Source organism: Thamnophis sirtalis, unplaced genomic scaffold, assembly GCF_051295495.1.
Source record: "Thamnophis sirtalis isolate CommonGarterSnake01/CBP01778 unplaced genomic scaffold, rThaSir2_p1.2 scaffold_11, whole genome shotgun sequence".
NCBI lineage: Eukaryota > Metazoa > Chordata > Lepidosauria > Squamata > Natricidae > Thamnophis > Thamnophis sirtalis.
The window spans coordinates 2,772,950-2,799,585 of NW_028261391.1; the positions used below are offsets into that span (position 1 = coordinate 2,772,950).

At 46.6% G+C, this 26,636-nt stretch overlaps 1 protein-coding gene across 8 annotated transcripts in view; it reads left to right on the forward strand.

The window, feature by feature from the left end:
• LRCH3 (leucine rich repeats and calponin homology domain containing 3) overlaps nt 1-26,636 on the forward strand; it is a 97,484-nt gene that overhangs the window by 54,708 nt on the left and 16,140 nt on the right. For 2 of the 8 annotated variants that reach the window (XM_087725048.1, XM_087725044.1), the window contains exons 9-17: nt 1,320-1,459; nt 8,646-8,722; nt 12,863-12,958; nt 13,975-14,026; nt 14,145-14,294; nt 15,158-15,205; nt 18,242-18,295; nt 23,479-23,527; nt 25,291-25,404. In XM_087725048.1, coding sequence (XP_087581174.1) covers nt 1,320-1,459; nt 8,646-8,722; nt 12,863-12,958; nt 13,975-14,026; nt 14,145-14,294; nt 15,158-15,205; nt 18,242-18,295; nt 23,479-23,527; nt 25,291-25,404 — 780 coding nt within the window. Of the gene's footprint in view, nt 1-1,319; nt 1,460-8,645; nt 8,723-12,862; nt 12,959-13,974; nt 14,027-14,144; nt 14,295-15,157; nt 15,206-18,219; nt 18,296-23,478; nt 23,528-25,290; nt 25,405-26,636 lie in introns of all 8 variants that reach the window. The other 6 variants (XM_087725046.1, XM_087725043.1, XM_087725050.1 and 3 more) reach the window with 4 other exon arrangements.

Genomic DNA, 26,636 nt, shown 5'->3' on the forward strand with positions numbered 1-26,636 from the left:
AAACATAATTTTAGGATCGCCACCCAAGTGATAATCCTGTTACTCCCAAATAAATCAATTCTTCTGTGCCAAAGCAAAGATTACACACACACACACACACTCCCTGGAGCTTTGTTGTGAACTGCTATCTCTGGTTTCGTGGGTAGTCATTAAACCTTCCAATTGGTAGCTGGAAGGTTTAATCTTTCCCCCCCCCCTCCCCTCCTTTATCTTCCAGTGAAGGAAATTTATCTTTTCAGGGTGGAAAGTTTCTCTTTTGGCAGCACTCCTGTTTAGGGAGAATCCCGATAAGGATGCTGCAGCCGTGGTGATAAAAGGCAGTGCGCAGCGAAAAGATTTCTTAATCTGATGTTGAATAAATTTCAAAACAGTGTGTCTGTCTGTGTGTCTATCAGAAGAATAATCCCCCCTCTTTTTGGTTGTTTTTGAGACTTGGCTCCAGGGGTGGGCTTCAAAAATTGCAGCAATGGGTTCGCTGCCCTGTTGCTGGGTGGGCGTGGCCATGGTGGGTGTGGCCAAGTCAGCTTCCTGAAGCGGGGGGGGGGGGGCGGCGAGACATTTTTTGCCTTCCCCAGGCTGTGGGGGAGTACCTCGAGCCTCCAGGAAGTAGAAAACTGCTTCTCCTGGATTCTGGAGGCCTGTTTCTGGAACATCCGGTAGGCTCGTTTTTCCCCCCTCCCCAGGCTCCAGCGGCCCTCTGGAGGCTGGAAACAGGCCCATTTTTGGACTTCCAGAACCTCCGGTAGGCCCATTTTCCCCCCCTCCTTGAACCTCCATGCCCTGTACTTACCTGGCACGATGAACGGGCTATGTGGAGATTCCGGGGAGGGGAGGGGTGCAGGGGTGAAATCCTTCCGGTTCAGCCGGGTTCGGCCGAACCGGTTGGGACGATTGTCCTTGGTTCTGCGAACCAGTAGTAAAAAAAAACACTTCCGAGGATCGCGCGGCTCAGCTGTGAGCCGCATGATCCCCGGAACCGTTTTCCCTGCTTTTTAAATGCTTTAAAAAGCTAAAAATAATAGCTGAAAATGGAAAAAAAAAAGTTAGCCACTCTTACCCAGTCACATGACACCCCTACAAAGCCACGCCCACAGAACAGGTGAAAAGGGAAATTAGAATTCACCACAAGCTGAGTGGGCATGGCCAGCCAGTTTTTTTGGGGGGGGGGTTAGCCGAAATGGGCAGAATCCTAGCTAGAGGATCGCCCAAACTCGTGCAAACCACCCCCCAGCAGCGCCACCCCCCCACCCCCCCGCTTGGCTCTTCTGACTGTGCCTGACGTCCTAACTCTTTCCCTTCTGTGTGTCCAATGGAGCAAGATCTGGATCAGATCGACTTTATTGACAGCTGCGCCGCCGAGGAAGAGGAGGAAGAAGTGAGGCAGGCCAAATGTCCGGAGTCCGACAGCCTCAGCACGCAATTCATAGCCTATATTGAACAACGCCGAATCTCTCACGAGGTGACACTTCCTTTTTTAAAATTGTGGTGTGGGTCAGTGGGTGGGATCTTGCATGCTGTCCCTTTGCTGTCAACTCAGTCGACCTTTCCCGCCTGGCAGTTTTAACAAGCGTATGTCCAACGTTTGGTTCGATTTTTAAAACCCGAGATGAATTTTAATTAAGGAAAAAGTAATGAGGCTAATGTCAGGGTTCCTAATAGCATCCAAAAGTAAATCAGAGTCCAAGGCAAAGTATTGCTCAAAGTTCCAATTTATTAAGAGAGCCATGTTGGCACATCTGGGAAAACCCGAATCTGAAAGCTTCCCGGTTTTCCCCACCCAGTTGAAAGTTCAAGATCTTTCCCCCCCCCCCCCCCCCACCAGTCCATCCCATGGTCCAATCTCCCACTGCCATGCTGGCAGCTTCCACCCATCCAGTTCCGGTCAGGTGCAGAGGTGCAAAGACAAAGGATGACCTTGGTTTTCTAGAAAGAATGTTGTTATGGCTACATAGCATCTAACTCAGTACAATCCCATTTTCCCACCATAGAAAAGGCATAGCAGAATAACGGAAAGTGTGGCAGGCCAAAGATCCAAAAGGAAAGATGGCCGCAGGGCTGACAGCTAATCTTTTAGAAAGTGAATCAACACAATTGAGCAAACAGAATTTCTGCTGCTCAACGAGACAGTCTTGAAGGGAGTTTTGTCCCATTTTATGATCTGTCTTGCAATGGCTGTTATGTGAATCACTGCAGTTGTTAAGTTATGGCTTGGTTGTTAAGTGAATCTCCCTTCCCCATGGACTTTGCCGGTTGGAAGGTCACAAAAGGGGGGTCATGTGACCCCAGGATACTGCAATCGTCATAAATATGAGTCAGTTGCCAAGCATCTGAATTTTCATCACGTGACCATGGACATGCTGCAAGTGTGAAAAACGGTCATAAGTTGCTTTTTTTCAGTGGCGTCGTAACTTCAAATGGCCACTAAATGAATGGTTGTAAGTCAAGGACACATAACACAGCCTTTAGTTTTCAGAGAAAAGGTTGTATGTCCTTGTGGTTTTATCTTTGAGTTATCTTGAGCTTTCGCGGCATAACAGCACACTACAGTGCTTATCTTGGATAATATTTAATATTATGTAATTATTATTATTATTATTAATATCAGATTTTTATTTGAAAGCAGATGATGTTGGGCAGCTTCAGTCGTGGTTAAAAGCCAGCAAAGGAAACAGATGCATATTTCGGAGAGTTGACAGTCCTCTCCATTGTGCTCCTCATTATGAAATGCCTCTCAGAATGTGTATAGGCAAAACTGTACACATTGTGTGGGTGTGCTGCGGAACAATTCTATGATTTGAATAATGTTTGGCATATCAAATTAATGGTTGCCTGGCTTTTGTGCTTAAGACAGGACTAGAACTCACCATCTCCTGGTGATCAGTCCAAAGTCACCAGAACGGCCTTCAAGCCTAAGGCGGGACTAGAACTCTGGTGATTGTCCAAAGTCACCAGGATAGCCTTCAAGCTTAAGGCGGGACTAGAACTCACTGTCTCCTGGTGATTGGTCCAAAGTCAGCAGGACGGCCTTCAAGCCTAAGGCGGGACTAGAACTCACTGTCTCCTGGTGATTGGTCCAAAGTCAGCAGGACGGCCTTCAAGCTTAAGGCGGGACTAGAACTCACTGTCTCCTGGTGATTGGTCCAAAGTCAGCAGGACAGCCTTCAAGCCTAAGGCGGGACTAGAACTCACTGTCTCCTGGTGATTGGTCCAAAGTCAGCAGGACGGCCTTCAAGCCTAAGGCGGGACTAGGACTCACTGTCTCCTGGTGATTGGTCCAAAGTCAGCAGGACGGCCTTCAAGCCTAAGGCGGGACTAGAACTCACTGTCTCCTGGTGATTGGTCCAAAGTCAGCAGGACGGCCTTCAAGCCTAAGGCGGGACTAGAACTCACTGTCTCCTGGTGATTGGTCCAAAGTCAGCAGGACGGCCTTCACGCCTAAGGCGGGACTAGAACTCACTGTCTCCTGGTGATTGGTCCAAAGTCAGCAGGACGGCCTTCAAGCCTAAGGCGGGACTAGAACTCACTGTCTCCTGGTGATTGGTCCAAAGTCACAGGACGGCCTTCAAGCCTAAGGCGGGACTAGAACTCACTGTCTCCTGGTGATTGGTCCAAAGTCAGCAGGATGGCCTTCAAGCCTAAGGCGGGACTAGAACTCACCGTCTCCTGGTGATTGGTCCAAAGTCAGCAGGATGGCCTTCAAGCCTAAAGCGGGACTAGAACTCACTGTCTCCTGGTGATTGGTCCAAAGTCAGCAGGATGGCCTTCAAGCCTAAAGCGGGACTAGAACTCACTGTCTCCTGGTGATTGGTCCAAAGTCAGCAGGACGGCCTTCAAGCCTAAGGCGGGACTAGAACTCACTGTCTCCTGGTGATTGGTCCAAAGTTATCCAGATGACTGACAAGATGAGGCAAGACTAGAATTATTCGCCATCTCCCGGTTTCTAGCCTTAACTGCTAGACTAAACTGGTGTTTCATAGTGTGACATTTGAGAAGGACATTTTACGTCCTTCTCGAAGGGTCCATCATAACTTTGTACGATCACTGGGTGTCGGCCGTTGACGACTACCTGTAGAAAAACTTTGGAAGAGGTTTCAGTCGTGGGTCACATGCCTCCCCCACCCCACAGTGCCCCCGGGGACTTCCGAAGGCCAAGGGAAAGCTGTAATAAAAGGCGTCCTTCTAAACGCTGCTGCCTTTTCTTCCCGAGAAACAAGAGGCATTCAATCAGCGATGGAGTTTATTCTTAGGACGTAAATTGGAACAAAAGACGGTTTTATCGGTTGGTTCTTGGCCTGAGGGCCCTGGCCTGGGAAGGCGACAGTGGTTGCAGTGTTTCCTGTCCTCATTCTCCAGCTCCTTTGCTAGTTTTTACGGGAAGAAAAGGCTAAAAAGATGGCCCTCTCTTGTGTGCTAATCTAATGAAATGCAGACCCAAATTAAACCTTCTATTAATGGCCTTGCAATGAAACGTGAAAACATTAGCTAGGTTTGACTTAAGGAAGTGGACGGAGTTTTGGTCTTGCTGAGGGAGCTCACTCAGCCATGCTGGAAAGGCTTAACCACGATACATGGTGGTTTCCATCTCGTTTCGGAAGGAGGGACGCTTCTTCACCTTAAGCCAGTGTTTCTCAACCTTGGCAACTTGAAGATGTCTGGACTTCAAGTCCCAGAATTCCCCAGCCAGCGAACGCTGGCTGGGGAATTCTGGGACTTGAAATCCAGACATCTTCAAGTGGCCAAGGTTGAGAAACACTGCCTTGGGCAGTAAGCTGGCTGGGTGACTTTGTCACCAGGTGACTGTGAGTTCTAGCCCCACCTTAGGCCCGAAAGCCAGATGGGTGGCTTTGGGCCCGTCCCTCTCTTTCATCCCAACCCACCTCGCAGGGTTGTCGTGATGGTGAAAGTAGGAAGAGTATAAGGTTATGTTACCGCCTTGAATTATTAGCTACTGCTCAGCTGCGTCAAGCCACTGACGCCAACATGAACGCTCTACCTCTGCTTTTCACAGATATAGTTAAGCTCTCACAGCTGCTGAAAATGTTCAGTGTTTGGCGTTCATGCGTGCAATTGGGTCAGCATAATCTTTTGGCACTAGCTAAATATATAAGATTATATATAAACCCCCAAATTATGCTATGACCCAGTTGCAGCTATGCAGACCAGAAAATTTATATTCATATACCTTTTTTCACAGGGAAGGGAGGGGCAGATACCGCCTACCAACCATTTTAGTGCAGTGTTTCTCAACCTTGGCAACTTGAAGATGATTTAGAGACTGTTCAAGCTTACAATGGCAATGAATAAAATGATTTATGATTGTTTTCCACACTTGCAAGCATCCCCATGGTCCGATGATCAAAATTCGGATACTTAGCAACTGATTCGTATTTACGACGGTCGCCTGGGGTTACGTGATCCCCTTTTGCGACCTTCTAACAAGCAAGTCCATGGGGGAAGCCAAATTCACTTCACAACTGGGCCACTCATTTAACAACTGCAACGATTCACTTAACATGGCAAGATAAGTCGTGACATCGAGTACACTCCCTTAACGAATGTTTCACTTAGCAGCAGAAGTTTTGGTCTCAGTTGCAGTCACAACTTGAGGACTACGTGCTTTCGAACTGTTAGGTTGGCAGAAGCTAGGACAAGTCGCGGGAGCTCACTCTGTTAACGTGGCGGTAAGGATTCGAGCCGACGAACTGCCGGCCTTTCTGATCGACAAGCTCAGTGTCTTAGCCACTGAGCCATTGGGTCCCTAATTAAAATAACTTTATTGTCACTTTGAATGTGTACTAATTGGCATATATTAAAATGAAATTTCGTTGCATCCAGCTGTCAAAGAGTCACCACCTCCGATATACGCTGCATATAATAAATAAATACAAAATTATGCATGTACTCACATCTATTATATGACAGAGAGAAACAACACATTCAAAGTGACAATAAAGTTATTCTACGTGTCTAAGTTGCCCTCCAAATCAGGGGTCTCCAAACGTCGGCCACTTTAAGACTTGTGGACTTCAACTCCCAGAATTCCTCATCCCAGCTGGATGAGGAATTCTGGGAGTTGAAGTCCACAAGGCTTAAAGTGGCCGCAGTTGGGAGACCCCCTGCTCTAAATTAATGTGAAAGACTCAACGGTTGGTTTTGGCTGACCAGGCAGAATCTCTCTCCTCCTGTGAATGGCTGGAGGCTGGGAGATGAAAGGGCTCTTCATAAGCCTAAAATCAAATTAAGGCAATGTCATTGTAACGCACTTGCTCCCCTCCCTGGCTCCGATCTGCAGCGAACACGGCAAGAGGCCTCCATGCACATGTCTGTTAGAGGCAGACGGTGCCTTCTGCTCTGTGTCGGCGTGTCCTGTGTCCACATTTTTCTCTTTGTCACCCAACAGTGTGTAGCTGTGCTTAAAAGGGGGGGGGGGAGTCCCTTGGGGCAAACATTCCTCTCTTCCCTTCTGGGATCCCTGCAAATCTTTCACTTTATATCCCATCATGCACTCCGGATCAAACACAGCCTTCATTATTCATTCAATGTTAAGCGGTAATGAGATTTGCTGTTCTTTAATTGCTCAGATGATCTTTTGGTTAAGCAGGATGGCCTCTACACACACAGACACACACACACACACACATCAGCCTTCTGTTCACTCTGGGATAATATCCCCGTGTCTGTTGCCCAACTTAATTACAGCTAGTCCTGGACTTACTGACCACAATCGAGCCCAAAATTTCTGTTGCCAAGTGAGACATTCGTTAAGTGAGTTTTGCCCCGTTTTACGACTTTTCTTGCAGCCTTTGTGAAGCGAATCACGGCGGTTGTTAAGTTAGTCACACAGTCATTAAGTGTATCGGGTTTTCTCATGAGCGTTGCTTGTTGAAAGCCCCCCCCCCAAGACACTGCTACCGTCATAAATGTGAGTCAGTTGTCAAGGATCCAGATGAAGATTTGTGACCATGGGGATGCTGTAACGGTTCATAAGTGTGAACAATGGTTAATGGTGCCTTTTTTTTCAATGCCGTTGTAGCTTTGAACGGTCATTAACTGAACTGTTGTAATTCGAGGACTAGCTCTACTGCTTGTGTGGAAATGGCCAAAAAGACCTTTTATATTTCCAGTAAATTTCCATTCTTGAAATTGCAGTAGCTCAGAATTCTCCTGACCCTCAGCATATGATCACAATTGAACCCAACGTTTATGTTGTTAAGTGAGTTTTGCCCCATTTTATGACTTTTCTTGCCACGGTTGTTAAGTGAATCACTGCCGCTGTAAAGTTTAGCAACACGGTTGCTAAGTGAATCCGGCTTCTCCATCGACTTTGCTTGTCAGAAAGTTACAAAAGGGGGGGGGATTTATGATGGTCATAAATATGAGTCAGTTGCCCAATGTCCTAATTTTGCTACAACGCTCCTCCCTGTGAAAAACGGTGAAAAGTTTTCTTATTCCACTGCCCTCGTAACTTCAAACAGTCACTAAATGAACTGTTGTATGTCGAGGACTATCTGTATTACCTTGGTAGTAAACCAGTTGATGAATCGGAAGGAAGGAAGGAAGGAAGGAAGGAAGGAAGGAAGGAAGGAAGGAAGGAAGGAAGGAAGGAAGGAGTCACAGTGGCACTGAAAAACTGATCGTTTTTCACCCTTAACGACCGCTGCCGCATCTCGGTGGTCACGTGATCAGAATTCAGAGGCTTGACCACTGACTCACACTGATGACGGCTGCAGTGTCCTGGGTTCACCTCATCTTCCTTTCTTGACGTTCTGACGAACCAAATCGGTGGGGAAGCCAGTCAACAAGCGTGTCACCAAATTAACAACCGCAGTGATTCGCTTAACTAACAATTGTGGCAGGAAAGGTCGTAAAAGGGGGCAAAACCCAGGTTTCAATTGTGCCACCTGGCAAATTCAGGGCTCAATTGTGGTCGTAAGTCAAGGACTGCCTGAGGGCCGGCCATTTGCAATCCCAACTCTCTCGCTGAGAGAAATCCTAGCTCGTAGGAGCAGCTGCAACAGGAGGAAAAACTTTTTCTCCTTGGGTATAAACAAATCCATGTTAGGATCATCTTACAGAGCTTATTTTAATTCCGAACTGAAGATGCCAAGGGAGATTTCAGCGCCTACACAGAGCAGGGCTAAACTTGGTCCAGCTAACAGGTCCACTGCACGGATTTGCATTTTAATGTCACAAAGTGAACAGTCCTGCAGTCATAAGTGGGAGGAGATGGGGGATAGGGACGATGAGAAGACTAATAATCATAGTAATGCAGACTGTGACCTTCCAGGCCTATCTCCAAAAAGCAAAGTCAGGGGAAGGTGAGAGAGTTGGAGGCATTTAATGATTGTGCCATTCAGTTGACTGACAACTGCAGTGATTCATTTATCAGCTGTGCCAAAAGTTGTAAAATCAGGCCTGATTCACTTAACAACAGTCTCGCTTAATGGAAATTCGTGATCATAAGTTGAGGACTACCTGTGTTTGTTGGGATCTATATACAGGAAGCAACCTGAATTCATTCTCTGCTTGCTGATCATTTTTGTTTGCTTCAAATATTTTTTTAAAGACTGAACATGGTCAGTCGAGACTGACGAAAATCTTAAATGTTGATTGTAGTATTCTATTTTTTGTCTCGTTTTATGAAGGGTTCACCTGTAAAACCTACAAACAGCCGAGAGTTTCCTAGGTCGGAAGATTCAAGAAAATACCTCCATCAAAATAGGTGAGAACTTTTATTTCATAATAGTTTATAAGAACTATAGCTGAAACTTAATGTATAACATAGAAGTCCCAATTCACATTTTTAAGATATAAAAGAGCCATTTTGGTGTAGGGGTTAAGAAGCTGGCTTAGAAACCAGGAGACGATGAGTTCTAGTCCCGCCTTAGACATGAAACCTGGCTGGGTGACTTTGGGCCAATTGCCAGGAGACGGTGAGTTCTAGTCCCTCCTTAGGCATGAAAGCTGACTGGGTGTATCTCTGAGGTTTATTATAGGGAAAATAGAAGAAGGGATATTATGTGTGTTCTCCACCTTGAGTTACTTCTGAAAATAATAAAGGCGGCAAATTAAACAGATAGATAGATAGATAGATAGATAGATAGATAGATAGATAGATAGATAGATAGATAGATAGATAGATAGATAGATAGATAGACAGACAGACAGACAGACAGACAGACAGACAGACAGACAGACAGACCCCCCCCCAAGTTGGCATTATTCAGGAGCAGAATGCAGGTGTCATATAGTAGAATTTAACGACTGATCATAAAACTCATCGTGAAGTTCCCATTGCCTTGTGCTTTGGCATCTCTCATCTAGCCACTTTTACTGGTTACTCCGGTTAGAAATATAAAACACATGTGAAAGGAGGCTATTTATTTAGACTCTTTACATTCTGTGGGCCATGGAGTCCATTCCCCTGACAGCATGCACTGCTAAAAAAAAAAAAGTCAACTGTAGTGCAGTGCACTGATACAAATAAGCACTTCTTGCAACGACAGAATTCAACAGCTGTGGGCACACAGCAGCCTTATCGTGGCCTCTTTCCTCCACCAGCTCTGCTTATCTGAGCAGGGATAAAGGCAGCCCTCTGTAGAGTCCAGAAATGTGTGCAGTGGCATAATGATAGAGGTGTCACCAGGGTGGAAGTGATGGCTTTCTTGTCCAGGAATAGAGACACGCTGCTGTATCAACTGATAAATACACTGTTTGTCTCCCTGGGGCTGCATTTCTCAGGCTTGGCCACTTAAAGATGTGTAGACTTCAACTCCCAGAATTCCCGAGCTTGAGGAATTCTGGAAATTGAAGTCCACGTATCTTCAAGTGAGCAAAGTTGAGAAACATGCCCCTGGGCGCTTAAATCCTTTGACAATTGTGTCAGCATTTCCTCTCAACCCCGCAGTCCATCATCACCCTTCTGTCCAATGGCGACTCCTCTCTTTCTTCTCATTCTCCTAATTGGTCATTTCCATCCAGATCCTACCCCAAAGTAGCATAGCCTTGCCTGATTAAAATGTAGAGAAACAAAGCGTTTTAATGTAAGGCGTGTTCCAAATGACCCTATTACATCTGAAATAGTGGTGAGAATGCAGTATTGCAGGCTGACTCTGCCCACTGCAAGCAGTTTGATCCTCACCAGTTCAAGGTTGACTCAGCCTTCCATCCTTCTGAGGTCGGTCAAATGAGGACCCAGGTTGTTGAGGGCAAGAGTCTGACTCTGTAAAACGCTTAGAGAGGGCTGGAATAAACTGTAAGCGGTATATGTTTTAAGTGCTATTGCCCTCCTTCCCTCCCTCCCTTCGGTGGTGACCCAGTGGTCAGAATGCAGTATTGCAGCCAAACTGCCCACAACCGGGAGTTTGATCCTGACCGGTTCAAAGTTGACTTAGCCTCCCATCCTTCCGAGGTGGGTAAAATGAGGACGCAGATTGTTGGGGGCAAGAGGCTGATTCTGTAAATCATTTAGAGAAGGCTGTAAAGCATTGTAAAGTGGTATATAATACAATAGCAGAGTTGGAAGGGACCTTGGAGGTCTTCTAGTCCAACCCCCTGCCTAGGCAGTAAACCCTCTACCGTTTCAGACAAATGGCTATCCAACATCTTCTTAAAGATTTCCAGTTTTGGAGCATTCACAACTTCTAGAAGCAATTTCTGTTCCACTGATTAATTGTTTTCACTGTCAGGAAATTCCTCCTCAGTTCTAAGTTGCTTCTCTCCTTGGTTAGTTTCCACCCATTGCTTCTTGTTCTGCCCTCAGGTGCCTTGGAGAATAGTTTGACTCCCTCTTCTTTGTGGCAACCCCTGAGATATTGGAAGACTGCTATCGTGTCTCCCCTGGTCCTCCTTTTCATTAAACTAGACATACAATACAATACAGTAGCAGAGTTGGAAGGGACCTTGGAGGTCTTCTAGTCCAACCCCCTGCCTAGGCAGGAAACCCTATACCGTTCCAGACAAATGGCTATCTAATCTCTTCTTAAAGGCTTCCAGTGTTGGGGCATTCACAACTTCTGGAGGCAACTTCTGTTCCACTGATTAACTGTTCTAACTATAAGATATAAGTCTAAGGACTATTTTCCTTCCTCCCTCCCTCCCGAGATGACACAGCAGTTAGAATACAGCATTGCAGGCTGACTGCCCACAGCCAGGAGTTCGATCGTGACCTGCTCAAGGTTGGCTCATCCTTCCATCTTTCCGAGGTCGGTTAAATGAGGACCCAGATTGTTGAGGGCAAGATGCTGTCTCTGCAAAGCGCTTAGAGTCTCGGCTTTACAGCAGAGACTTCCAACTTTAGCAACTTTGAAGACTTCAGCTCTGCTGGCTGGTAGTTGAAGTCCACAGGTCTTAAAGTTGCCAAGGTTGGAGGCCCTTTGCCGCGAAGCTCAGCGGAGCAGTCTATGTCTTAAGTGCTATTGCTAAAAGGAGAAGGGGGGGACGACGCGGGCACACCCTCCATGCATCCGGCCAAGCCGATGGCGGTTTGCTTCGGCCTGTTTGAAAGACGGGCAACGTTTTCCCCGCAACAGATGTGACTGCCACAACCTGGCCACCTTAGGAGAAGCGTCTGTTCTTGAGGCAGAAACAAAAGAGCTCCTCACCCGGCTACTACAGGGATGCGCCTTCCTCATTCTCCATATATGGCAATACTGCTCCCAGCTTTTTAGTGCGCGAGGAGCTTTCCATGGCGACCGCCAGTCTTATCCAGCAGCATTCGAGACGGGGAGAGCTGGCCTAGTTAAGTGGCGATTTCTTCAGTTTGCTGGAACAGAGCTAGAGGGTGATTTAATATCGTATTCCCTTTGGATGAGCATGGAACGCTCGGGAGGATTCCATCCTCCGCACCTGATCCAGATGTGACGGAGATTGTGAAAAGCACAGGAGGAATTGAAGCCGCGGGGTTGGAAAAGTTTTTAATTGCCTAACCAAAAATGGTAACAATGGGGACAGTCCTGACCCAGAATCTGAGATGCTTAATTTAGAACAAGCGAACATGCAAAGGATGCAAAGATGGGCCTTTTTCAGGAGCAATCTGCCTTGGGCATCAGTGTGAAAATAGAGCAGGTCAACCAATGCCCGGATAAAAGTTTCCTCATTTTTTACGCACAAGTGTTTGTTTAGTGACTGTTCAAAGTTACAGCGGCACTGGAAAAAGTGACTTATGTGGTCGCCTCGATGTAGAAAAGATGTGGAGGCTCTGGAAAGAGTGCAGAGAAGAGCAAGAAAGAGGATTAGGGGACTGGAGGCTAAAACATATGAAGGACGGTTGCAGGAACTGGGGATGTCTACTTTAATGAAAAGAAGGACTAGGGGAGACAGGATAGCAGCCTTCCAATATCTCAGGGGTTGCCCCAAAGAAGAGGGAGTCAAGCTATTCTCCAAGGTACCTGACGGCAGAACAAGAAGCAATGGGTGGAAACTAATCAAGGAGAGAAGCCACTTAGAACTGAGGAGGAATTTCCTGACAGTGAGAACAATGAATCAGTGGAACAACTTTTTCTCCAGAAGTTGTGGATGCCCCAACACTGGAAGTCTTTAAGAAGATGTTGGATAGCCATTTGTCTGAAACGATATAGGGTTTCCTGCCTAGGCAGGGGGTTGGACTAGAGGACCTCCAAGGTCCCTTCCAACTCTGCTATTGTATTCTAAATATGACCAAAGCACAATAGAAAGGAATGATAAAGCTCCATTTCCTTTTGGTCATCTCTCAAACCTTTAATTTCTTCGGCTTCACCGTCCCTCACTCCGTTTCTGCGCTCTTCCTAATGCTTATCACAAAAGAGAATCGTGTCACTGTCTTATGGGACTTTATCTACTATTTTCCCATCGTCTCCTCTTTGCTGTATTTATGTGTTTGCAGAGATGCAGAGGAATTAAAACGACCCGAAAGTCTGAATTTAATGCAAGATAGGGAACGACCGCAAGGATTAAGGAGCCTTATAGATCGGTCAGAAAGGTAAGGACCCGAAAGGGGGGGGGGGGGGAAATATCCTTTGCTGAATAAAGTAGAAATCACCACGTGAGAGAAAGTTTTATTTAAAGAAGGAAAAGAAATACTTTCCATAACTTTATACTCTTCCCAGAGCTCAGCTATTAGACTTAGAACTTAGAATAACTTTATTGTCCCTTTGAATGTACACTAATCGGCATATATGGAAATGAAATTTTGTTGCATAACAGCTCTCAAAGGGTCGCCACCTTCAATATACACTTCATAAACATGACAAATATGCAAATAAATTAAATAAATATTGGGTAAATGACAGGCATCCACGTTTTGGATGCTAACTCTTCAGACAAATTTCTTTCACGGTGCTGTGTAGCGTGCGGTGAATTATTTTTCATTCATTCGTTGGATTTTCTTTATCCTGCCTTTTACTATTTTATAAACAAGTTAAGGCAACAAACGGAATATTCCTTCCTCTTCCTATTTCTCCAGCAATAACCCTGTGAGGTAGTTTGCGCTGAGTGAGGGAGATTGTCCCAAAGTTACCCAGCTTTATTTTATGGTTAAGGTGGAACTAGAACTCATCATCCCCTGCTGATTGGCCCAGAGTCACCCAGTCACCTTTCATGCCTAAGGCGGGACTAGAACTCTCCATCTCCTGGTGATTGGTCCAAAGTCACCAGCTGGCTTTCATGCCTAAGGAAGGACTAGAACACTCCATCTCCTGGTGATTGGCCCAAAGTCACCCACTTGGCTTTCATGCCTAAGGCAGGATTAGAACCCAGTATCCCCTGTTGGTTGGCCCACAGTCATTCTCCCAGGCTTCCATGCATAACGGCAGGACTAGAATTCTGCGTCTCCTGGTTTCTAGACCCGCACCTTCACCGCTACACCCAGTGGAGTGAGCAAGCTGAAATCCCTGCGAGCATAGTATAAATGCTCCAGTCTGTGGAACATCTGGCACAATGTGCAGTCACAGCACCCTACGTTTCCCCTGCCTCCCATAAATTCCTCTCTCCCTCCAGGGGTTGCCGAGAGTCTGCTGCCCATGGGTCTCTGTCCAATGCTCACCATCAGGTAAGTGGTCTTTGAACACATTGAACACACGTGGCCAACTTCCGAAGGACACAGCTGGTGGTTTTTCTTTCAGCTCATTGTCCCTCTGTATCTCCACCCACCCCCACCCCACCCGCAGAACGTTCCCGCAGAGACTGACCCACCCAAACGGCGTGAGCCCTTCATGGAGTGGACGCGGAGGGAAGCGCAGCTGGCGGCCCTGCACCATGAGGAGGAGAAGAGGAAGACAAAACAGATTCAGAAGGAAGCCGTTCTTGATTTTGTCAAAGTAAGGACCTCCTTGAAGCCACCTGTCCGCCGTCCCAACTAGAAAAGAAAGACTCTCGGCCCAGAGTGTTCTGACCGAGGCTTCCCCAAAAAGCACGAAGCAGATTCCTGGTCCCGACCAAACCCCTTTTATTAAGTGAATGTGAATTCAATGAAGACAGTTCTACGCATGTGCAGAACTGAAAATAAAGATGGTGGCACCCAGGATAGAACCAGTAGAGTCACATGTCCGGCCGAGTTCCTATCAACTGAACTGGTAGGAACCCACCTCTGATCCTCCCCCTCTTCCTTTCTGACCAGTGGTGGGTTTCAAAAATTGTTCGAACCTACTCTGTGGGTGTGGCCTCCTTTGTGGGAGTGGCTTGCCGCCCATGTGACTGGATGGGAGTGGCTTGCCGCCCATGTGACCGGATATGAAGGTGCCGACGACACTTGCCAGAACCACCTTAAATTGCCTCCCACACAGGACTGGCCTGCATAAGAATAGGATGTAAACTTGTTTTTTAAAAGGCATCTTTGGTTTGTGTTAAAACAACTTCAACGCACGCAATGTCCTGATTGCACCACAAACGCAGTAGTCATCCTTACCTTTCATAGAGGCACTGAGTTTTATAAATAGGAGCATGATAGTGTAGAATAATCATATCCAAGGACCAGTGGTGGGTTTCAAAAAATTTTGGAACCTCTTCTGTAGGTGTGGCCTGCTTTCCGGGTCCACTGGTGGAACCTCTTCTAACCGGTTCGGTAGATTTGACGAACCGGTTCTACCGAATAGGTGCGAACTGGTAGGAACCCACCTCTGTTTCTGACCCCGTCCTTGGTTGACCCTCCGGCTGAGCGATTTCTTTTTTCTTCTTTCCAAAGCTCAAGGCGTCCCACAGTCCACGGAAGCAAAACACCCTGGAGAACGAGGTAAGCCTGGACGAACATCCGTTGCCCTTTTCGTTCCTTGGACCAAAAGCTTCCTAGGCAGATGATTTGACCCCTTAGGGCTCTGACGAGAAGCCCGTTTCCCGGGAAATGCCCCCCGCCTTCCCCATGGTGCCAGTGGAACTGCCCGAAAAGCAAAAAGGGTCATTAGGAAAATGCAGCAATTGATCTGACAGGGTTGCCTTTTGTTGGGACGTGTCCCCCTCCTCCTCCTCCTGCCTTGGTTTTGAATTTTTCCTGGAAAGGACAGAGAAGGAAAGTTGGAGCGGATAATAAAACCGGGCTCAGTCAAGAGAAGACGCCAGCGATCGTTCCGTTGGGACTCTGCAGCCTTTTCATTCAAAAGAAACGCTCCTGAAATCTAGGCTGGTTGGCCACTCGCCCCCTGGCTGGTCCATTCACATTGTTTGAAACCCTTGAAGACGTTTCACGATCCAGCTAGGCAACAAAATCAGTGTTAGAAGGGAGTAAGGATCACTCCCTTCTAGCACTGATGATGTTACCTACTTTGGTCGTGAAATGTCAGCAAGAAAACAGGTTCAGAGAGCACCAAGGACGACACAGCCCTCCTCCTCTTCCTCCTCTTCTCCTTTCCCCATCTCCTCTTCCTCCTCTTCGGCCCCTCCTCCTCCCCTTCTCCTCCTCCTCCCCCTCCTCCTCCCAAGCCCTGCTCTCTTCCGGCACTGATGATATTATCTAGTTGGGTCATGAAATATCTGGAAGAAAATGGCCAAGCTCAGAGAACACCAAGGAACCCCACAGTCCTCCTCCTCCTCTTCTTCTTTTTTTTCTCCTCTCCTCCTCTTCTGCTTCTTCTCTTCTTTTTTTCTGCTCTTCTTCTCCTTCTCCTTCTTCTTCCCCACCTCCTCCTCCTCCTCTTCTTCTTTTTCTTCTCTCCTCCTCTTCTGCTTCTTCTCTTCTTTTTTTCTGCTCTTCTCTTTCTCCTTCTCCTTCTTCTTCCCCACCTCCTCCTCCTCTTCTTCTTTTTCTTCTCCTCTCCTCCTCTTCTGCTTCTTCTCTTCTTTTTTTCTGCTCTTCTTCTTCTCCTTCTCCTTCTCCTTCTTCTTCCCCACCTCCTCCTCCTCCTACTTCTCCTCTCCTCCTCCTCTTCTGCTTCTTCTTTTTTTCTGCTTCTTCTCTTCTTTTTCTTCTTCGCCTCCTCCTCCTCATTCCTCCTCCCCCCAAACCCTGCTCCCTTCCGGCACTGATGATAATATTTAGTTGGGTCATGAAATGTCTGCAAGAAAACGACCAAGCTCACGGAACACCGAGGATCCCTCCTCCTCCTCCTCCTCCCAACCCCCCCCTCCCAGCACTGATGATGTTACATAGCTGGATAACGAAACGTCTGCAAAAAAGCAACCAAGCTCAGAGAGCCCCCAGGACCCCACAGTTCAACCCTGAGCTGCAAATAATCTCTTCTATTGCTGCGATTGTGAAAAGCCCGGCTCTTGCTTGGCGGTGTTGCTCCTTCCCTGGCACACGCACTCGCTTCGGGACACACACCTGCTTCACAAGCATGTGCTCTCCTCTGAATTTTGCAAGCTTGGAGCCCTGCAATCACTCAAGGCTGAGACCAGTTGGCCCTCATGCCCCATTTGCCATTGGCTTTTCCCCTGCAGTACGTTTTTCTACGCTGGTTGGACATTGTGGGTTTTTTTTGAATTTATTTTACTAATGGAAAGTAATTTTGATAATGTGGGGTGGCAGATCAAATCCTTCACCCTTATAAAACTTTCCAGTCTGGTTTCAGTCGTCTTGTTTTCTCTTTCGTGGTTGTTTCAGTGCCTCCCAAACTCTCTCTGTGTCTTACAAATAATACAGTAGCCGAGTTGGAAGGGACCTTGGAGGTCTTCTAGTCCAACCCCCTGCCTAGGCAGGAAACCCTATATTGTGTCAGACAAATGGCCATCCAACATCTCCTTAAAGCAGTGTTTCTCAACCTTGGCAACTTGAAGATGTCTGGACTTCAACTCCCAGAATTCCCCAGCCAGCATTCGCTGGCTGGGGAATTCTGGGAGTTGAAGTCCAGACATCTTCAAGTTGCCAAGGTTGAGAAACACTGCCTTAAAGACTTCCAGTGTTGGGGCGTTCACGATTTCTGTTCCACTGATTAATTGTTCTGTCAGGAAATTTCTCCTTAGTTCTAAACTGCTTCCCTCCTTGCTTAGTTTCCACCCATTGCTTCTTGTCCTGCCCTCTGGTGCCTTGGAGAATAGCTTGACTGCCTCTTCTTTGTGGCAGCCCCTGAGATATTGGAAGACTGCTATCATTGTCTTCGTGTGCCTTTCTAAATATTATGTTGAGGCTTTGCAAAAAGTGCAGAGAAGAGCAATTCAGATGATTAAAGGCCTGGAGACTAAAACATACTAAGGACGGCTGCAGGATTTGCGTTTGTCTAGTCTGGAGAAAAGAAGGACTAGGGGGGAACATAAGAGCATCTTCCAATATCTCAGGGGTTGCCACAAAGAAGAGGGAGTCAAGCTATTCTCAAAGCACCAGAAGGCAGGACAAGAAGCAATGGGTGGAAACTAACCAAGGAGAGAAGCAATCTGTAATTAAGGAGAAACTTCCTAACAAGTGAGGACAATTAACCAGTGGGACAACTTCCTCCAGCACTGGAGGCTTTTAAGAAGAGACTGGACAGCCACTTGTCTGAAAGGGCATAGGGCCTTCTGCTTGAGCAGGGGGCTGGACTAGAAGACCCCCAAGGCCCCTTCCAGCTCTATTGCCTTCCTTGTCAGAAAAGTTTGGCATTTGGAATCGTGCTCCATTTTGGGGGCAGCCGCAGCTCCGGAATCCATTGCAGGTGGGCGAAAGGCTGAGAATTTGTGAAAGAGCTAACGGGGTTCCCCCCCCTACTCCTCCCCCAAGCCAGGTTTTCATTCATACTCCGCTTCTGTGCCGCTTCCTTCCCCATAAAAAGCCTTGTTAATTCCAGGCGTCTGTGCTTGTCTGCCTACGGTGTTGTTTTGTGTTTCTCTGTCACTGACACGGACATCTCTCCCGCATTCCCAGTGCCCCTTTCCGTCCAGAAGGTCTCAGCACACTGACGATAGTGCCTTGCTGGTGGTAAGAATCCTGCACGCCGGTAGCCTGCGTTTTTGTGTGTGTGTGCGTTTGTGTGTGCATCCGAGATCAGAGTTAGCATGCCAGTCGAGGCCGTTCATCAGCGCAACCCCCCCAAATAGCATAAAACATGGCTACCCCTCGTTTTTCCTAAATCACATCATCCTGGCAAACCGTAACTCCATGGAACCGGTTCCCGGTACCCAAAAGGTTGGGGGGCCATTGTGTGAAGTGAATCGCTGCGGTTGTTAAGTGAATCATGCGGTCATTAAAGGAAGCTGGCTTCCCCCCATTGATTTTGCTGGTCAGAAAGTCACAAATGATGAATTAAATGATCCCGAGACAGTGCAACCGTCATAAGAGTAGGAGCCGAGGTGGCGCAGTGGTTAAATGCAGCACTGCAGGCTACCTCAGCTGACTGCAGTTCTGCAGTTCGGCTGTTCAAATCTCACCGGCTCAGGGTTGACTCAGCCTTCCATCCTTCCGAGGTGGGTGAAAGGAGGACCCGGATTGTTGTTGGGGGCAATATGCTGACTCTGTAAACCGCTTAGAGAGGGCTGAAAGCCCTAGGAAGCGGTAGATAAGTCTAACTGCTATTGCTATAAATAGGAGTCAGTTTCCACGCCTCTACATTTTTGACACGTCCTGGGGCTACAGGAGCGGTCATAAGTGTGAAAACCAGCCATGAGTCCCTTTTTTCAGTGGCGTTGTAACTTACAAAGGTTCACTAAACGAACAGGTGTAAGTTGAGGACCAACTGTGCAACTTTACTTACAAGGGCCAATCCAATAAACTTGGAATTTCTACCCATCCCAGAGACAACTGGTGGATAACCAGTTCTTCACAATACACATTTCCCCCCCCAAATGCTAAACTTTTTTGAGCTTGAAATATGGGTGCTCCTAACACCCTACAAGTTTTTTTTTTAATCCAAAACTCCTAGAGTCGCTCTGTCGGTGAGATGGGTGGCGTATAAATTAAATAAATAAATTTTAAAAAAACACTTTATAGAGTGGTGAAAATCTCATTGGGATCCCCCCCCCCCCCCCCCCGTCAAGGACGGGACAGTCGGTTCAAATATAAAAACAGCGGAACAATTTCCGTGTCACATTCAAAATATTTTGCATAACAAAACGGTCCTACGTGCAATATATTTCATTTATTCTGGCAAAAAAATTGGCCCAGAAATAAAGTGTAAATGGGTCCTCCTCCTATTATTGTGGGAAAACTTTCTATTATTTTGATATGGCAAGGTAGATTTGGATGGGCGTTGTGCTTGAATGTGATACTCCTGTTAGTGTTTCTCAACTTTGGACCCTTTAAGATGTGGGGAGTTCAACTCCCAGAATTCCCCAGCCTGGGGAATTCTGGGAGTTGAACTCCACGTACCTTAAAGTGGCCAAAGTTGAGAAACATGGCTTTCTACGTTTATCCAGGTCACCTTCCAAAGACACGAAAACCGTTTTCATGATAAGCTTTGTGTGTGGTGTGTTTGTAAAAGTCATTTCACTCATTAATGTTTGTCACCAATTTGGGTGCTCAGCTCTGTCTAATGGAGACTAAACACTTTGTTTAAATCCCTTGACGTCATCGCTCCCATCTTTAAGATTGTCCAATGTCCATGTAACCCTTATTTCCATGTTTTATGCTATTCCCTTCCTCCTCTAAAGATCCTTGGGGATCTTACCCATTAGCTGCTGAAACCCAGCTGCTTTGACCTAGAAATCTGCTTGCTCCTGCATGTTTATGCCTTGCATGCGTTCTGTGTTGTGTTTGTGTTGTGTTTGTGTTTTTGTCTCCTTTTCACTGAATGCTTCATATCGTCCTGGAAAGGAAGAAACCGTCTAAATATCATCCACTCCGGCCCAGTTGCTGCAACACAGCACTGCCTTTCTTTCCTTGCAAAAGTAGAAAGAGGTTGGAGCCTGGTTTCAAATTTCAGTTGACAGAATGCCGGTTTAGTCTTAGCCCTGATTAAGCTGGGTAGCATTTTAAATCTTAATCATAGTTAGGAAAAGTGGTCAGTTAACACCAGAAGACTCACACAATCCACTCTAGACCACTGAATTAAGGAACGAGATATGTTACAGCTCATTGCCTCCTTCCTTCCTTCCTTCCTTCCTTCCTTCCTTCCTTCCTTCCTTCCTTCCTTCCTTCCTTCCTTCCTTCCTTCCTTCCTTCCTTCCTTCTCTACCTACCATTATCCTTCAGTCCACCCTTCCTCTTCTTCCTTCAACTTTGCTTCCTTCCCTTCTCCATGTCCTCCTTCCCTCCCCTTTCTTTGTCTTTTCCTTCCTCCCCCTCCCCATGTCCTTCCTCCTTCCTTCCTTCCTTCCTTCCTTCCTTCCTTCCTTCCTTCCTTCCTTCCTTCCTTCCTCCCTCCCTCCCTCCCTCCTCTACCTACCATTATCCTTCAGTCCACCCTCCCTCTCCTTCCTTGGTCTTTTCCTTCCTTCCCTTCTCCATGTCCTCCCTCCCTCCCTCTCATTTCTTCATCTTTTCTATCCTTCCTTCCCTTCTCCATGTCCTTCCTTCCTTCCTTCTTCCTCTACCTACCATTATCCTTCAGTCCACCCTTCCTCTCATTCCTTCAACTTTTCTATCCTTCCTTCCCTTCTCCATGTCCTTCCTTCCTTCCTTCCTTCCTCCCTCTTCCTTCTTTCTCTACCTACCATTATCCTTCAGTCCACCCTCCCTCTCATTTCTTCATCTTTTCTATCCTTTCCTTCTCCATGTCCTTCCTTCCTTCCTTCTTTCTTTCCTCTACCATTATCCTTCAGTCCGCCCTCCCTCTCCTTCCTTCAACTTTTCCTTCCTTCCCTTCTCCATGTCCTCCCTCCCTCCCCTTTCTTTGTCTTTTCCTTCCTCCCCCTCCCCATGTCCTTCCTTCCTTCCTTCCTTCCTTTTGTTTTTCCTATTTATACAGCTGCCCCAACTCAGACAGTGTGACATACAATACATGCACGTGCACACAGGCACGTATATGTATATATACACAGACACTCACACTCACACACATATTAATAGTGACTGCAAAAGTAAACAGTGCCAGGCAGCTTGGGTGCAATCCCAAAACATCTGGAGCACCACCTGAACAGCCCCGGCATTGACGAAACTGCCCTCGGGTCAATTGCGAAGGGCAGCTTTTGTTTGGGACCACTTCCGTTTTTTCAACGAAGACTTTCGGGCATCAACCTCTCTGCCTCTCCCGGCTCCTTTGGAAGGGCTCGACTGGCGGACAGAAATCCCAAGCCCAGTCCAAATATCCTCCTGGTGATTGACCTAATATTGTCCAGTTGGCTTTCCTGTCCAACGTGGAACTGGAACTCACCGTCTCCTGGCGATTGGCCCAAAGCCCCCCCCCCCCTCCAGACAGCTTTCATGCCTAAGGCAAGACTAGAATTCACCGTCTCCTAGTTGCTCAGCCAGCACCTTAATCACCCCACTGAACATTTGATTTTTGTTGTGCAGACCGTTTTGCTACCGATGGGGCCTTGGCAATGCCAGCTCTCTCCAGCACCAGTTTTTTCTTTTGGATTGCTTTCCATCTCTTGGCACTTTTGTGCTGGAGAAGGGGTGGGGGGGGGTGAGGGGTGGCAGGGCTCTCCCAGCATAATGGATCATTGTCTGGCCCTGCTTTGTTCTCCACTTCCCCTCTTACATCACAGTGCCTGGCCAGCCAAGACGTTTCCCCAGCCCCGAACAAAGGTTTTAGCTCTGGGGTAAGGAAATCGCCTGAAACCAGATCCGTCCAGCCAGCAACCCGAAACCATGCCTCCTCCCGTCGCATGCAGCGAAATGAAATTGTGGGTTTAGGCTCCTCCTTCCAAATTTACGGTTCGCGGCAGGTTTTCTGGTTGCCTGTTGTCGTAGGTTCACGGCGGTGGCTAAAATTATTGTTTTGGGAGCACTTTGTGCTTTTTAGCTGCAATTAACACACCAAACTCTTAGTCCCCAGCAGATTTACAGCAATGCAGTTTTGCACAAGTGGGGAAGGACAGAGTTAATAGAATAGAGGATAGGATAGGATATTGGAATGAAGAATAGAATAGAATGGAGATGGAATAGAATAGAATAGAATAGAATAACAGAGTTGGAAGGGACCTTGGAGGTCTTCTACTCCAACCCCCTGCTTAGGTAGGAAACCCTACACCACTACAGACAAATGGTTCTTCTTAACAACTGTTGAGCGTTGGAGTATTCACAACTTCTGGAGTAAGTTGTTACATTGATTAATTGTTCTAACTGTCAACTCAGAACTAAGGAGAAATTTCCAGAACAATTAATCAGTGGAACAGAAGTTGCCTCCAGAAGTTGTGAATGCCCCAACACTGGAAGTTTTTAAGAAGATGTTGGATAGCCATTTGCCTGAAGTGGTGTAGGGTTTCCTGCCTAAGCAGGGGGTTGGACTAGAGGACCTCCAAGGTATCTTCCAATTCTGTTATTCTATCCTATCCGTCCTAACTCAGTTGTGCAAAACTGCATTGCCATAAATCTTCTGGGGACTAAGGGGTGGGTGTGGGTGTGTACACACGCACAAGAGGGGGAAGGAGAAAGGACCCCCGAGACGTCTTTGGCTTTGAAACGGAGATGAGCATCGCCCTCCTAGAGTCGGGAACGACTAGCACATATGTACAAGGGGAACTTCTACCTTTAGTGGGAGCTGTAGTACTGCACCTGGGGAGATGAGCAAAGTTGAGGGAAGTCGGTGTGGACATTTGCTATTTATTAACCCTGAATTATATTTTTTAAATTGCATCCCGCTCTCCATGGAGCGGGAGAGGGAGGCCAGCTGGCATCTAGTGATGGTTTTGGAAGCTTCCAGGAGAAATTGTGGAATTAATTTTGCAACCCGGACGGTCCCAACGTGTTTGCTTTGTCTTTGGTGAAGGTTTTGTGTACTGTATATAATCAACATTGGCTGCTTTCTTTTATTTTTATTTATTTTTTCCTCGCAGTAATTACCACCCGCTTTTCTCTGGCTTGGCTGAGCTGTGGCTCTCCTCTGCGGTGGCTTTTTGTTCCTCAACATTATTAAAACTGCTGAAAGATTAGGCAGAATGTCCTTCATTCTCTTCAGAGGATCTGCGGTCCCCTAAATGATATTCTGGGCGTGCTCTGCCCTTCATTTGAACATTTGCTGAATGTCCAAAAGCTTCACCCCTTTCTCTCTCTTTGATCCACAGAGCGACGACCGATCCACCATCTCACCGAATTCACCCACTTCTCAAACAGGTAAACAAGGAAGTGGCCCAACGGCAGATCCATACGGAGATCAAGGGGAGGGCCCTGCTCGGGATTCGGGATCTTGTCGGGATGATCATACGGGTGGACCTCGACTTAACAACCGCCCTTGAGCCCCACGTTTCTATCGCTAAGCGCAGACAGCTAAGTGAATTTTAAGCCCCGTTTTACGACCTTCCTTGCCGCAAGCGGGTGACTGAATTGCTTGCTGTTGTTAAACGAGTCGTACGGTTGTTAAGCGAATCCGCCTTCCTCATCGGCTTTGCTTGTCGCAAAAGGGGATCGCACGATAAAGGCAACCGTCATAAATACGAGTCAGTCTGCCTTTTGATCGCGTGACCCTGGAGACGCTGGAACGGCCGTAAGTGTGAAGAAGGGGTCCCGCCCTGTTTTCCAGGGCCCTTGTAACTTCCAAGCGGTCACAAAATGAACGGTTGTAAGTCGAGGACTGCCTTTAATGAAATTGTCCATCACTCGGCCTGAGGGAGAGAGAGAGGGAGAGTAAAGTAAAGCAAAGTAATAAGTAAAGTAAATACCTTTTCACCTCGTCCTTGTGAGTTAATAGGAGACCACCGAATGTCTAAAGGGAGCCTTGTTCCCTGGCTGGCTCCTTCCCTGCTTCTCTCCCACGACCCTCCCCAGGGATGGGCTTTTCTCCCATAGCAGCCATCTCTTACCACCACCAACCCAAATCCTCTTCTCTCCATATTTATTTTCATTTATTTTATTTTATTTTATTTTATTTATACTTTGTTTTGTTTTTTTCTTTTATTTTTTCTTTTCATTTTTATTTTATTTATTTATTTATTTATTTTATTACTTTATATACTTTACTTTTTATTTTACTTTACTCTTTACTTTACTCTTTACTTTACTTTACTTTACTTTTCTTTACACTTTACTTTAACTTTACTTTTTACTTTTACTTTACTTTATTTATTACTTTACTTTATTTATTACTTTACTTTTACTTTACTCTTTACTCTTTACTTTACTCTTTACTTTACTTTACTCTTTACTTTTTACCTTACTTTTTACTTTATTTTACTTTACTTTTTACTTTACTTTTCTTTACACTTTTCTTTAACTTTACTTTTCACTTTTACTTTACTTATTACTTTACTTTACTTTTACTTTACTCTTTACTTTATTTTACTTTACTTTTTACTTTGCTTTACTTTACTCTTTTTTACTTTACCTTACTTATTACTTTACTTTACTTTACTTTATCCCGCATTGACATCTTTATAAGTAACTCAAGGCAGTGAACATACCTACTACTCCTCCCTCCTTGTATTTTCCCCACAACCACCACCCTCTGGACTAGGCTGGGAGAGGGACTGACCCAAAGGCATCCAGCTGGCTTCCGTTCCTAAAGTGGGACTAGAACTCATTGTCTCCCAGTGAACTCCTTTGCACCCATTGCTCCAAAGGCACCAACCGGCTTTCATGCGCCCTGGGAAGTTTGCAAATGGCGATCGCATCACCCGGCATACTGCAACCAACATGCTGGTTGCCAAACAGCCAAATTTCCATCGTGTGACCATTGGCGGTGCTGCAGTGGTCATAAGTGTGAGGACCAGTTCTAAGTCAGCGCCATTATAGCTTCGAACACTCTGTAAACAAACGGTTGTAACTGTAGGACTACCTATAGTTTGGTTCTATTTATTGAAATTGATATAATAAGGATTTTGCTTTTCTCCTCCCCATTCTTCCCCCCCAACCCTGCCACATCTTTCCATGCCCCCCTTTAGTTCACCTCTCTGCCCCATATCCTGGCCCAGCCGCCACCCCTTCCTACAGAGCAACTCCCCAGCGCCCCGACAGCTTCCTTTTCCGAAACGCCACCAGAGAAGAAGCAAACAAAGGTAACTTTTATTTATTTGTTTGTTTGTCAAGCATGTTTGTTTGATAACAGCAGTGGTGGGTTGCAAGCGGTATGCCCCGGTATAGGCGTAGCGGAGCCTACCCAGAGCACCGGATACTGTTCCGGTGCTCCCACCTGCCCGAGCTCCTTACCAGTCTTTTAAGGCTTCTGTACTTCCCCGCACGTGCATGGCGCATACAGCGCCTGCGCAACGCTCCGCTGAGTAGCTGGAGCGTCGCGGAGGTGGTAAAACGCATGCATACACGCTGCGCGCATCCCTGTAGATGCCACCGGGCGGGATCCGGAACCCACCACTGGCTAACAAATATAGGTATGGACATAAACATGAGCAAAGGAAATGAGTACAAATATTTGGGGACAGCAAGATAGGGACGGTAGGCACACTAGTGCACTTATGGACACCCCCTTTATGGTCCTCTTATAAATGGGGGGTGAGGTCCACAGTAGACAGTTTAAGGTTGGAGCTCTGGGGGTTTGAGGATGTAACAACGGAGTCCAGGCATTGACCACTCTGTGGCTGAAGTTGCATTTTCTGCAATCGAGTTTGGAGCGGTTTACTTTGAGTTTGTATCTATTGTTTGCCCGTGTGTTATTGCGGTTGAAGCTGAAGGAGTCGTTGACGGGTAAGTTGAACAGCCTCTCTTGGTTCACCTCAGGGGGTCCAGGCTGTGTCCCAGTGTTTAATTCTAAAGCCAGACCACCTTCCAACTCTTGTCTGCATTCTGCATGAATTAAAAAGGATTTATGACGAATGGGTATTGTGTAGCACAATGACACAAGAATAATGGTGTTCCCACATTGGAAAAATGGACTGTGAAAATGTCAGAATTGTCAGAAATGGCAAAACTGAACCGTTTTTTAAGAGCCGAGGTGGCACAGTGGTTAGGGTGCAGGACTGCAGGCCACTTCAGCTGACTGTTATCTGCAGTTCAGCGGTTCTAATCTCACTGGCTCAAGGTTGACTCAGCCTTCCATCCTTCCGAGGTGGGTGAAATGAGGACCCAGATTGTTGGGGGCAATATGCTGACTCTGTAAACCGCTTAGAGAGGGCTGAAAGCCCTATGAAGCGGTATATAAGTCTAACTGCTATTGCTATTGCTGTTTGGTCAAAGAAAAATATTTTTAAATGAATTGATTATGGATTGGACGGTTAAGAAAAGGGCAGATTAAATGAACACAAAGCATTTAACAAGGAGGCTGTTAAGTGGACTG